The sequence below is a fragment of the Rutidosis leptorrhynchoides genome, unplaced genomic scaffold, assembly GCF_046630445.1.
Source record: "Rutidosis leptorrhynchoides isolate AG116_Rl617_1_P2 unplaced genomic scaffold, CSIRO_AGI_Rlap_v1 contig106, whole genome shotgun sequence".
NCBI lineage: Eukaryota > Viridiplantae > Streptophyta > Magnoliopsida > Asterales > Asteraceae > Rutidosis > Rutidosis leptorrhynchoides.
Genome location: NW_027266362.1, coordinates 25955 through 38510, shown reverse-complemented (window position 1 = coordinate 38510; position 12556 = coordinate 25955). Strand labels below are relative to the sequence as shown.

The 12556-nt window shown below is 36.1% G+C and overlaps 2 protein-coding genes across 2 annotated transcripts; both read left to right on the top strand.

The window, feature by feature from the left end:
- The first annotated feature begins 2447 nt into the window (after nucleotides 1–2447).
- On the top strand, nucleotides 2448–8354 carry LOC139881034 (methionine--tRNA ligase, cytoplasmic-like). Its single transcript, XM_071865570.1, has 17 exons — nucleotides 2448–2562; nucleotides 2723–2867; nucleotides 3400–3553; nucleotides 3760–3915; nucleotides 4472–4702; nucleotides 4854–4997; nucleotides 5386–5476; nucleotides 5584–5690; nucleotides 5786–5900; nucleotides 6237–6355; nucleotides 6451–6516; nucleotides 6630–6758; nucleotides 6850–6990; nucleotides 7092–7215; nucleotides 7546–7799; nucleotides 7874–7969; nucleotides 8124–8354. Exons 1-17 carry the CDS (start codon nucleotides 2448–2450, stop codon nucleotides 8352–8354), a joined length of 2418 nt encoding a protein of 805 aa, XP_071721671.1.
- Nucleotides 8355–11365: 3011 nt separating this feature from the next.
- LOC139881039 (alkaline ceramidase-like) lies at nucleotides 11366–12445 on the top strand. The gene is made up of 2 exons (XM_071865575.1): nucleotides 11366–11616; nucleotides 11932–12445. The coding sequence occupies exons 1-2, from the start codon at nucleotides 11366–11368 to the stop codon at nucleotides 12443–12445; spliced, it is 765 nt and encodes a 254-aa protein (XP_071721676.1).
- Nucleotides 12446–12556: the final 111 nt, after the last annotated feature.

Genomic DNA, 12556 nt, shown 5'->3' with positions numbered 1-12556 from the left:
ACTTTTAAGTTTAGATCTACACCAAACGGTTCGAAATTTGAAAAATCCGACACCACCGCGAAATTTGTCTCATCGAAACGAGTACAGACATATAAAAATATATGGAATCCGTCGACAACAGACTAGCAGCGCCGCCAAAAGTGGCGGCCGGACCACCGTTGGTGGTCGCTAGAATATGGGTTTTTTTATGAAGGTTGAGAATGTTGACGTGTCATTTTTGCTGAGTCGTCAGGTGACGTATTGCTTTTTTGGCGATGACATGGCTGCCACATGTGCATTTTTTGACGAAAAGAATAATTTTGTTAATAATTTTTCGATAGAGATACGATTTTGTTAGCGATTTTTTTTGAGCTAGCAACTTATTAAAAAAAAAAGTTTGAAGTAGGAAAAATGTTAATATCCCAAAATCGCAATGCTCTATTTAATTATCAGAAACAAAAATAAAAATTGACTAAAACTGCAAAATACAATGAATCATTATAACCAAATTTCAACAAAAAAATCATCTATTTGTCTAATTCATTGTAAAAAAAACTGAGTTAGATAAAGAGTGAAAGAAGCAGTAACAAATGGAACATACCCTGATTTGAGTAGAAGCATATGAGGTTGCAGCTGTAATGAGAAGATGAGCAATGAAAAATTTAGAGTTCTGAGATTTGCGGTAAGGAGGAAAGTTACATTTGGCATTTTAAATAACAGACGAGGATAAATATGGAAAATTGAGGCAAAAAATTTGTGAAGCTACTATAGTTCCGTATTTCAGTAAGCGAGAAGCCATGATTTTTGGCTTCACTGTTTCTCTCTTCCATATATGTAATTATTGAAAGTGCTTTTGTCTCGAGTAGCTGTAAGCTCTATTTATATTTTTTATCAAACACTCGACTAAACTTAAAATTAATCAAAACTGATATTTTAGGAGATATTTTTATTAGAAAAAATATCCATATTATATTTAATAATTACACATACCATTAAAATTCAAAACATCAATTATTTTTAAATGGGAAAAGTAATAGCATGATTTAATATTTTTAAAAGATTTCATATTAATAAATAGAAGTTGATCACTATAATGACCGGTGAATAATTAGTTATTAATAAATATATATATTTTTTAATTTGTTACAATATTATTTTTAAAAAATTTCATGCGACTTAAAAATAATTAAGTTTAATGTAAAATAGACAATTCCAGCCCATTCAAGTTTTAGATCTACCGCCCCTGCATGTCACACAAACTTGGTAAGAGTGATATTCGGAAAGAAAGAAAGCTCGATAAGAGTGGAAATTGGTCTTGAATATAAGTAGTGATGGAGGATCATCCCTCTTTCCATCTTACTTTTTATCCTATGATCATAACAAAAATAAAGTCAAGAAGATTACAATCTCTTCTCAAGATGTGGATGTTTTTAGCTCAACAAAGGAAGACAGGGATCCTCAATCCAATTCAAGACTATTCGGAACCAGGTCACAACAAGCTCTCCAAGCTCAACTTAGCTCACGGACGCATTCTAGGTGAAAACAAGGAATTTTATTTCACAAGAGCACATTTAATGCTCATGGAAACTTTAAAGGATGAAACTCAATTCAACATTGAAGGAATGAAGCTCAATTCAGCTCAAAAGGCTATTTGGAAAAAATCGAGGAAAAAACGAATTTCAAGATCAAGACATCATTAATGCTAGAGAGACTACCCAAGGACATTCAAGACATCATAAAGATATCTCCATGGCAGCCTAAAGAAATTCAAATTCGCCCATCTATGTACATGATCAGATTAAATACAAGTTCATACTCCTCCAAGCATTACTTGCATTCAAACCTATTCACACCTTGTATTTATCTTTTTTACGCTTGTTTTCACCCCTGGCTGAATTGTTTGGTATTCCAAGCATGCATTTCGTTGAACTTCCTGAATGGTTTGGAGAACGAAGATGATTGTTGTGATTAATTTAAAGGAAAATTGTGAGAAGAACGAAGATGATTGTTGTGATTAATTTAAACTAAATTTGTGATATTAGAAAAAGTTTGATGTAATTATTTCGATTTATTCTTTTTCTAAAATCATTGCCCTCTTGATTTGCTGACGTCAGAGAATTGATTTCCCCATTTTAGATCTTCATCATCATCACTGACACTACACCTGGCCTGAGCAAAAAATAAATCGAAAACGACAGGGATCGGTAAACTAAGTTTTTGAGTATAGGGACCATTAATAGACTTTTGAAAACTTACGGGGATTTATCTTGTGTAGTTAAACAAAAGGAGGGAATTAAGAAGTTATAACTCTGAACCCTAAAAAAGAGAGAATTCAGAGATAGCAAAACAAAGCGCCTCACATTCGTCTCTGTTATTGTGACATTCTCAATTCTCAACTACATACAGTTACACAGACATCATCTATTCATCGTCCTTTTCCTTTGCCAAACCAAGTGAGTTTCATAGCCATGGAAGATCATTCAAATCCGCCGAAGCTACCAATTCCTGGCAAGAGAAACGTGCTTATCACTAGCGCCTTGCCTTACGTCAACAACGTTCCTCATCTCGGAAACATCATTGGCTGTACGTAATTCTCTCTATCTTCTGTATTCGCGATTGTTAGATTAGCTCGGATTTGAAAGTGGCGTGTGGATGACGCAGAACTTTTTTATTCACATGCACGGACTTGCAAACTGTTTGCAGATTCTTTTTGTATTTTAAAGCTGTTTTGTGGTTTTTTTAGGTGTTTTGAGTGCCGATGTGTTTGCTCGGTATTGCCGTCTTCGGGATTACAATGCCATTTATGTGTGCGGTACCGATGAGTACGGAACTGCTACAGAGAATAAGGCCATCGAAGAGAATTGCACTCCTCAACAGATTTGCGATAAGTAAATACTCTCTTCATTCTTCTTTTTTTTTTTTTTAGAATGTTGCTTGTTTGTACCGAAAGTGGATTAGTTTACCATGTATGACAATGCCAGTAATGGGCTTGGAGTCATTTTATATCAAATGTCTTAGGCAAACAAATGTATTCAGTTGTTTATTCATTTGATTCTACGAAGAAGGATGTTGATTGTAAGCTACTGAAAGAAATATTGTATTCTTGGCTGCAACTTCTGATTGGTTGGGGAAAAATATTTTTGAAACGAGGTTTCTGCTTGTAAGCTTCTCTTTTTCTTGATCTGTTCCCTAAATACTGAAGGTAGTCTGAGTATATCGAAACGGTTTTGGAAAACTGTATTGTTAGGTAGTATTGAACATATAATAATAATTTCATACTTTTTGCCTTATAATCTGATTTTTCACATTTGTACAGTGTTGGCTGTATAGAGACTGTTAAAGATGTTATCGCGATAGTTATATTGGACAGGTTTCTTTAACTGGACTGCGTTTGACTTTTGTGTATCTTTTGATGTGTAGATACCACGCTATCCATAAAGAAGTTTATGAGTGGTTTAATATCAGCTTTGATAAATTTGGCCGTACATCATCTCCACAGCAGACTGATGTTTGCCAAGCCATTTTCAAGAAAGTTTTGGAGAACAACTGGCTATCGGAAAACACGATGAACCAGGTATTGAAAGCCACTCGACTTAGCTCTGTTGCTGTATCTTCTTTGATGTTTGCTATACTGGTGGCAGTAGTTTTGCTTAATCCTTGCTGCAATGTTAAATTACATGCCGATCTTCTTCTTGTGACATGCATTCTGTTTCTTCTCTTTTTCTTGTTTAAAAGAAATTGCATTACCCTCCCTGACTTTGAATTCCAACTGTAATTCAGCTTTATTGCGATACATGCAAGAAGTTCTTGGCTGATCGGTTTGTTGAGGGAGTCTGCCCGAAAGAAAATTGTAATTACGATTCTGCTCGAGGAGATCAGTGTGAAAAGTGCGGGAAGCTTTTGAACCCAACAGAACTAAAGGATCCTAGGTGCAAGGTGCTATATGATTTTTTCCTTTTCTCTTTCTATTTGTTCCTCCACTATAAGTAAATAGCTTGCTATCTTCTTGTAACTATTGTTAGTTACACTAAAACAGTAGTTAGTGATATTATGCTCTTGAAATGTGTCTTGTAATCCTTATCCTAGTAAAAGCTGCAATGCTCTCACCTTCCTTTTTGTCACTATTAGTATGTTCTGGGATTTGTTTAGTTTAGTATCTTACTTTCTCTTGTATCACCACTTCCAATCTCTGGGAAAGTGTCCTAAACATTTGGTCGGGTGCAATGGAAAATTTGAGATCATTGCTCGTTTTCATTTGATTAGTTTTCTTTTTGGGTGTAGATGTCATCAATTGATTTCATTTAGGCTATAGGGTACCATCTGCTGCTCATTCATAATTGGTCATTAGTTGAGTGTTTCGTAGAAAGAAAAAAGATGTTTGTTTATAAATATTGCACAGTAGATGTTAATATTCTGTTATCCTGCAGTATGTATGTACGTATGTATGTATGAATGTATGTATGTGTTGATACTAGAGATTATTTGTTTTCAGGTCTGTGGGAACACTCCTCGCATTCGAGAAACAGATCACTTGTTCCTTGAGCTCCCAATGCTAAAAGATAAATTGGTAGAATATATCAACAAAACATCTGTAGCTGGAGGTTGGAGCCAAAATGCTGTTCATGCAACAGAGGCATGGCTTAAGGAAGGACTAAGGGCAAGATGTATTACTAGGGACTTGAAATGGGGGGTTCCAGTTCCTCATGAGAAATACAAAGACAAGGTCAGTCCACATTTTAATGGCTCTTTTACTTTCAATGGTTTAAATTACTGGTTAATACGGATTTTAATTCAAAAGTAGATTTAGTTGTCTTGCACAAAGTTTCTGCCATTATTGATTATGCTTATCCTGACTTATGGCCTTGTTGTAATAGGTCTTTTATGTTTGGTTTGATGCACCTATTGGTTATGTCTCAATCACGGCGTGCTACACTTCTGAATGGGAGAAGTGGTGGAAGAATCCTGAAAATGTGGAGCTGTTTCAATTTATGGGCAAGGATAACGTGCCTTTTCACACTGTAATGATTATATGCTCACACAGTCACACTCATTTCATTTTCTCAATATCCATCATGTACTGATCGCATTTATTGGTCTTCGCTGTTAAATTTTCCTAGTGATTTTGTGAGTGCATCAATTTGTATTGCATCAGTTCAATACTTGCTGAATTTCCTTTTTTCAAGCATCCTTGTGATTTTTGCTTCTGTCCTTGGTGGTGGAAGCTGACATCACTTGTAGACAGACATCTAAAACAAACTGTTGTGTGTAATTTGTTTAGTGCATTCCTTGTCGTGTTGATCCTCATCCTCTATCATCATGAACTTTGAAGCACGTGAAACATTGAGTATCATCTAGTAACCTATTGTAGTCTTAAGTTTTTTCAATTGTTCATCTCTCGTATTGCAGGTGATGTTTCCATCCACACTTCTTGGAACTGGTGAAGATTGGACTTTAATGAAGACAATCAGTGTTACTGAATATTTGAATTATGAAGCTGGTTAGTAAACTATCTTGTTTAATATAGATTTTTTCTCGTTACGAATGAAATACCAGCCTTTATACATTGAGAACTTATAAAGTCATTGTTTGAAAAATGTTTTACAGGGAAGTTTTCCAAGAGCAAGGGGGTAGGAGTTTTCGGCAATGATGCAAAAGATACCAATATTCCAGTTGAAGTATGGCGATATTACTTGCTGACGAATAGGCCTGAGGTGACTACAGTTACATTATCTATTATGACATGATACATTCTTTCTGACAAGATAGTTGTTGGTTTTGCTAATTTCATTGTGTTTATACGCATCAGGTATCTGATACATTATTCACATGGGCTGACTTACAAGCAAAACTGAATAGCGAGTTGCTAGCCAATTTGGGCAACTTTATAAATCGAGTTTTGAGTTTCATTGCTAAACCTTCAGGTTAGTCAGCTGTGGAATATTGTGCGCTGAATCTGAAGCTGTTATTTTGAGATAGCTTTATATATGAGTTTATGCATAGAAGTTAATCTTCTTTTTATGTGAAGCTTATTCCTCAACCGATCATTTTACTGATTTCACTTGATACTTTTTGGTAGCTTATAAATGTTTTTCGGTTTATTAATAAAATTATTTTTCGTCCCAAAAAATTGAACTGTATTACACTAATACAGTTCTTGAAACAAAATTTTCAATCGTTTTCCTTTCCATATATGTTTGATGTCTAAAGGTTTAATTACAAGTTTCCCAATAGCTATTGATGAGAGCTATGTCCCATAGGTCAGGGATATGGTTCCATTGTCCCGGATGCTCAAGGTGCTGAGTCACATCCACTAACTCAGAAATTTTCTGAAAGTGTTGGAAGGAATGTGGATCAGTATGTAGAAGCTATGGAAAAGGTGAGTGATATATATGAAATGTATGGGTATATAGCTACTGTTTTGCAACTTTTTCTTTTGTATGTCATGGTTTTTTTTTAATACCCTCAATGTAGGTTAAACTGAAGCAAGGACTGAAAATGGCAATGAGTATCTCCGGTGATGGAAATGCATACCTGCAGGTAACCGTGGAAAATCTGTTTCCCATTTAATTTTTTATTGAAGGGTTCTGTTGCATGTCTTTCCTTTGAACGTGGATGGTTCTGTGAAACCCAATCTCGTGCTTGAAACTCAGGATAGCCAATTCTGGAAACTTTACAAGGAAGACAAGCCGTCTTGTTCCATTGTCATGAGGACTGCAACAGGGATAGTCCATCTTCTTGCTTGTTTATTAGAACCGTTCATGCCATCCTTTTCTATTGAAGTAAGTCAGTTTTCTTTGAACTATTCTTTGGATCATAGACCTTGTTACATCATTTCCCAGTCTGAGACGCTTTTTTTTGTGGTTTATTCAGGTGTTTAAGCAGCTTAATTTGTCTCCAGCCAAACTTTCATTTTCAGATGAAAATGGAGATATCGATAGGGCAAGAAGACCTTGGGAGATCCTACCTCCTTCTCATAAGATTGGTACTCCTGAGCCACTTTTCAAGGAGCTGGTAATTCCTGCTTATCCTTATTCATTTCGGCTTGTCTAGGTATTTATTTAGGCTGCCTTTTCTTCTGACTTATAATTCCTGGTTAATGAACTAATGAACAGAAAGATGAAGAAGTAGAACTTTACCGGAAGAAATTTGCTGGAAGTCAAGCCGACAGAAAGGCAGCAGAAGCAGAAGCAGCAGCAACAAAGCTCGCAGAGCAACTCAAGAAAACCAAAGCATCAGGTTAAATTGATTTATTAAATTTTCTGTAGTGTTAAATGCTGCCAGTCAAGTTTGTGTGTTTCGATTCATCCACAACAACTTTAATTTTCCCTGCTTCGGTGGTGAATTCGAAAGACCTCATTTCCCACATCCGCTTGGTGCATTCTCAAATTTCAGTTTCTTTTGTTGCTTCAATTTTCTTTTTGCCATCTCTTTTGCTTTTCCTTGTTCGACTAAAGAGGATTTATGAGATGGTGAAACATGTAGTTAGAATGGACAAAAACTGTGTGGCTTTTGTTTGCTGAATATTCATTCTAGCGAGCCTCTAGTTTCTGAGTTGCATCTTTACTAATGGAAGGAAACGTGTTGCAACAGATGGTGGCGGTGGAAAGAAAGGAAAGTCTGCAGCTACTGCCAAACCAAAATCCAATGTTGAACAGGAAATAACGATTACGAGACTTGATATCCGTGTTGGAAAGATTCTAAAAGCAAAAAAACATCCTGATGCTGATTCTCTGTATGTAGAAGAGATTGACGTGGGCGAAGCACAACCTCGAACTGTTGTTAGTGGACTTGTTAAGTACATACCTCTCGAGGAAATGCAGGTAAATTCATAACTCTGTACTTGTCTTTCCAGTTTGAAAAACGTTGCAATATTCTCAATTGTATTCATTTGCAGGAGAGGATGGTTTGTGTGCTTTGCAATCTGAAACCAGCAACCATGAGGGGCATAAAATCCCATGCAATGGTTCTCTGTGCTGCGACTGAGGACAAGGTTAGTAAACTCATGATGCTTTTCTCTCGCATCGACATTGAAAAATATTTTAAAACTAAAGAATTGACCAATGTTGTTATTTTTTGCTACGAACAAAACAAGGTGACTAATTAATAATGTGTTATTGTTTGTCACACACGCTGGATGATTGCAGATTGAATTGGTAGAGCCTCCGAAATCAGCAAACGTTGGGGAGCGAGTAAAGTTTCCTGGTTTGGAAGGTGAGCCAGACGATGTCTTGAACCCGAAGAAGAAAGTATGGGAGACTTTGCAACCTCATCTTCGCACCAACACAGAGCTAATAGCTTGCTTTAAAGATCTCCCTTTAACTACCTCAGCTGGCATTTGCAAGGTTGCTTCTATTGCCAATGGGACCGTCCGTTAGGTAATTGGAAAATAAGAAGAAAGAAAACACATGATTTTTGCATAATTTCAGTTTAATAACACATACATTCGACTTACTCCAATGAACTGTCTTTTGATTTGATTCCAAAACCTGTTACTGACTGAAGAGGAAAAAAAGTGGGTACTTTATTTATTCATTTTCATGATAATTTTCTTGTGAAGGTGCTCACTAGATTATGGCATTAGGAAGAATTTTCCACATTAATTTAGCCAGGCATTAATACCACATCCTCTTTCCTTGGATACGTAGATGAATTAGTCTTGCTCATTAAAGGTTTTTTTTTTTTGAATAATTGCTCATTGAAGTTAGATTTTATAAGATGGCAAAGCAAGAAATGAATTGGTCGATAGAACTTGAATTTGGTATACTTCCGTTCCTAATTAATTGTCACATTTTTTATGTATTTTATATAAAAAATATGACAATTAATTAGGGACGGAGAGAGTACCTATTTATATAGGTGAGTCCACATACTCGCACTAAGCTATTACTGACAAGGCGATAAAGCTTCATCGAGGAATGTGGCATTGTCTTATCGAGGGGTTGGATTGGATTGGATTGGTTTGGATTGGATTGGAGTGGAGGATCGAGTTTCTTTGCACCTACACATGTAACATGCCAACTCCTCCTACAAGTCTGAAAAATGACACTAGCTAGTACTCAACAAAGAAGAAATTTCCTAGCCAGCCATCCTATCTACCTATCTATATATAAATTTTATATTTATACATTCTATTAAATGCTACTCCAATAAGTTATCCACAGAAACAAACAGCTTCTAGCTCTATTATGTATCATTGTCTTTTTGGCCAAGATGAAATAGACCACAGATGAGTCTAAAGACAGATTTGTCGACCGGAAGTTAGTAAATGAAACTAATTAAGCGTGTATAAAAAGGTTTATATATACCACAAGTCAGCTCCATTCTTTTCAATCAGCCCTACCTAAGTCATATCTTCTGCTTCTAGTATGTGCTTCTTGCAAGGCAAATTACAAAAAGTTGTTCCATCTTCTGCTTCAAATCTCTTCTGATCTCTCCTTTCTGTATTAATCATCAAAGGCTTAAGGCTGAATCTTGTCCCGCAAGTCATCAAGTTCTTTTCGATCCTGACCAGACCAACAGGAAATACTAGAAAAGATGAGTCAACTGTTACAAACAAAACATGTATCACATTTATATAGATAGATAGATTCTAACAACGTTGACATGACACGCAAAAGTTACCTCGACAAAGCGGACTGTGCTAGCTTTTCCTTTCAAGATCACGGTTGCCATTTCTTCCACAGCTGCCAATCCCATTCTACAATCAGATATATTAGTAGTGAACGGGAAATAAAATACTTGTGGAAAACCAACTCCGGAGAGGAGGAAGAGAGGGTTTGGAAGAGTTTCAAGCCAAGGAAATCATCTCTTAAACTTCCGGTGGCGGTTAGGGTTTATGAATGAAACACTTGTCAATGAAACCAGTCTCTGTCGTCTGATAATAGTGTAGGGGCACATAAACATAGATAGTATAGGGACCTATTAGTCAATAAGTAAATAGTTAAAGGGCATTGAAATTAGTATAAATTTCAGAACTCGTTGTTTAATGGCATCTTCTTCCTCTTTCAATCGATTGTATTTTCTTCTTCTACTGAGAATAATTTTAGAACACTGAGGTAGCCCTAGTCCCCTCCCTAGGGGAGAAGTCGAGATAGAAAATCAAACGGAGAATTCTACTCGCAGGATAGATCGATCTGACAACCCAAGGTTAGTTTCTTTCTTCATATATATATATATATATATTGGATTCTCTCTTCGTTTCATTTACTTTATCTTGTCATAAATAAATACTGATGAACATAACGATCGTTTCCAACACTGTCATTCCCTAATATTTGGAATTTGTGAAGCTCTTTGTTATGTGATTTTCGTGTATATGATGCGTTAAATGCTGCCATTGCCCACAAAATGGCTCGTATTTATTTCATAGTCGATTATGAATATGTCTTATTATCTCTGGTTTGTGTGTGTCTCCACTATTCATAATATGCTGCATTTATAAAGCTGCAATCTACTGTTTAGATATCATGTAGTTTAAGCAGAATGCTGCGTGAAGTAGTTCATGTATGGAAACTCCTTACAAGAGGTTAGCAAGTCGTTGATTCCCATACCCATCTTAATCATCATAATCCATATTTCATAAGTTTGCAGTTTCATATGAGTTTCAAATAGGTTGTGGATTATGGATATTTTTTGCTCCTTCAGGATTAGCACGTGGTGTAGCCTCCAAATCTAGTTATACAAGTTACTTATAACCCGTGGCACATTTGATGGGCCTAATATTAAGTAAAGATAATCGGAAAATCCTTGGTCGTTTCTATATTAATGGATTTAGTAGTAAAAGGCATTTTTTTCTGCTTAAATTTAAAATTATTTTATATATTGCCCGCTTTTCTCATTTTGGCATATCTATTAAAACCATTATGATGGTGTAAATGCGTCCATTAAGGTGACTGTAGCACATTTTTTTACTATTTGAGATCTTATTATAGCCTTTTTTATTTTTCATTTCTGCATGTAAGATTTAAAAAGCATCGTAATGTTAATTGGGCACTCCATTCAATCCTTCGTTGAAAGTTGAAACGATCCTCAATGGTTTTGTTAGTTGTGTTGTCTCTTAAATTATTGCCAATTGCAAATTTATGATCTTTACTATTTGAACTAGTTATAAAATCCTTTTTTCCTAATTTGTTTGTGTAGTATGTGGTGAATATTTATTGAAATAGGTCTTGAATTTTGTGTTATTGGCATTTGTCAAGGTGCTGGCATTTTGTCAATTAAGAAATCTTTTGATCAACCTGCTGACCTTTTCAATCTGGTATCCTTTTTTTTGTGAATTAGGCATCTTATGGTTTATGTATATGGTTTGCAGGTTTTGGAATTTCTCCTGCGTTGTTGCAGACAGTGCCTCAGTTAAAACAATTGACATTGAAGGAATATTTAAAGAATGTCAGAAGGTCTATCAAGCTTTTGGGGTCCTGTCACTTCCCCCGAGTGGTGTGAGAAAAACTATGTCCACTCAGCTTATATTGCAGAGTTTTTCAACACTCTCTCCAATGTTCCATGTATTATTTTAGCGCTTATCGGCCTTATAAATGCTTTGCGACAGCGTTTTGAAAAGAGGTTCAGCGTCCTCCACATGTCAAATATAATACTTGCCATCGGGAGTATGCTCTACCATGCTACCCTGCAAAGTGTGTACGTATACTTCTTCCACCGACTACCATTGACTCGAACTAGTTAAATAATGTGAAATTTCAGTTTCTTTTCAACTTAATAGTTGATATTGTGTCAGTCCAGCTGGTTGCTGTTGTAGATAGTGTGGTTGCTTAAAATATTTACAGGGATTTTTTATATCTGATGGTTCTATGTTAAAAATCAGCCGCATCCCTTCATTATGCTAATTGAATGGATATGCTGCCCCTTTTTATTTTGGTCTCAACTTGCATAATTTCAAATATATAGATTTGGATGTCGAATTAATATATTGGCAATGCTCATCTGTGTTGTCAGGCAACAACAAGGTGATGAAACACCAATGGTGTGGGAAATGCTTTTATATATTTATATCCTCTACTCACCAGATTGGCACTACCGAAGTACAATGCCCACATTCTTGTTTCTTTATGGAGCTGCATTTGCTGTTTGTCATGCACTGTTTCGTTTCGGAATCGGATTTAAGGTACACTATGCCATACTTTGCCTTCTCTGCATTCCACGAATGTATAAGTACTACATCCACACTGATGATGTCAAAGCTAAGAGGCTTGCAAAGTTGTATCTGGAAACCATATCCCTCGCCAGTCTTTGTTGGTTAGCCGATCGCAGATTCTGCCCAGAAATTTCGCTGTGGCGCTTTAATCCTGAAGGTCATGCAATATGGCATGTTCTCATGGGGTTGAATTCCTACTTTGCAAACACATTCCTCATGTTTTGTCGAGCTCAGCAACGAGGATGGAATCCCAAAGTCGTCTACCTCATGGGATTTCTACCGTATGTGAAGATTGAAAAACCAAAGACCCAGTGATGGGAATTGGGAAAAACAAAGTCATTGTACTGTCTCTCTTTCTCATTGGTTTTGGAAACTGACAGAAAATAGCATTCGGAACTCCTTTTTCCTTTGAGGAAAATCTTTGTG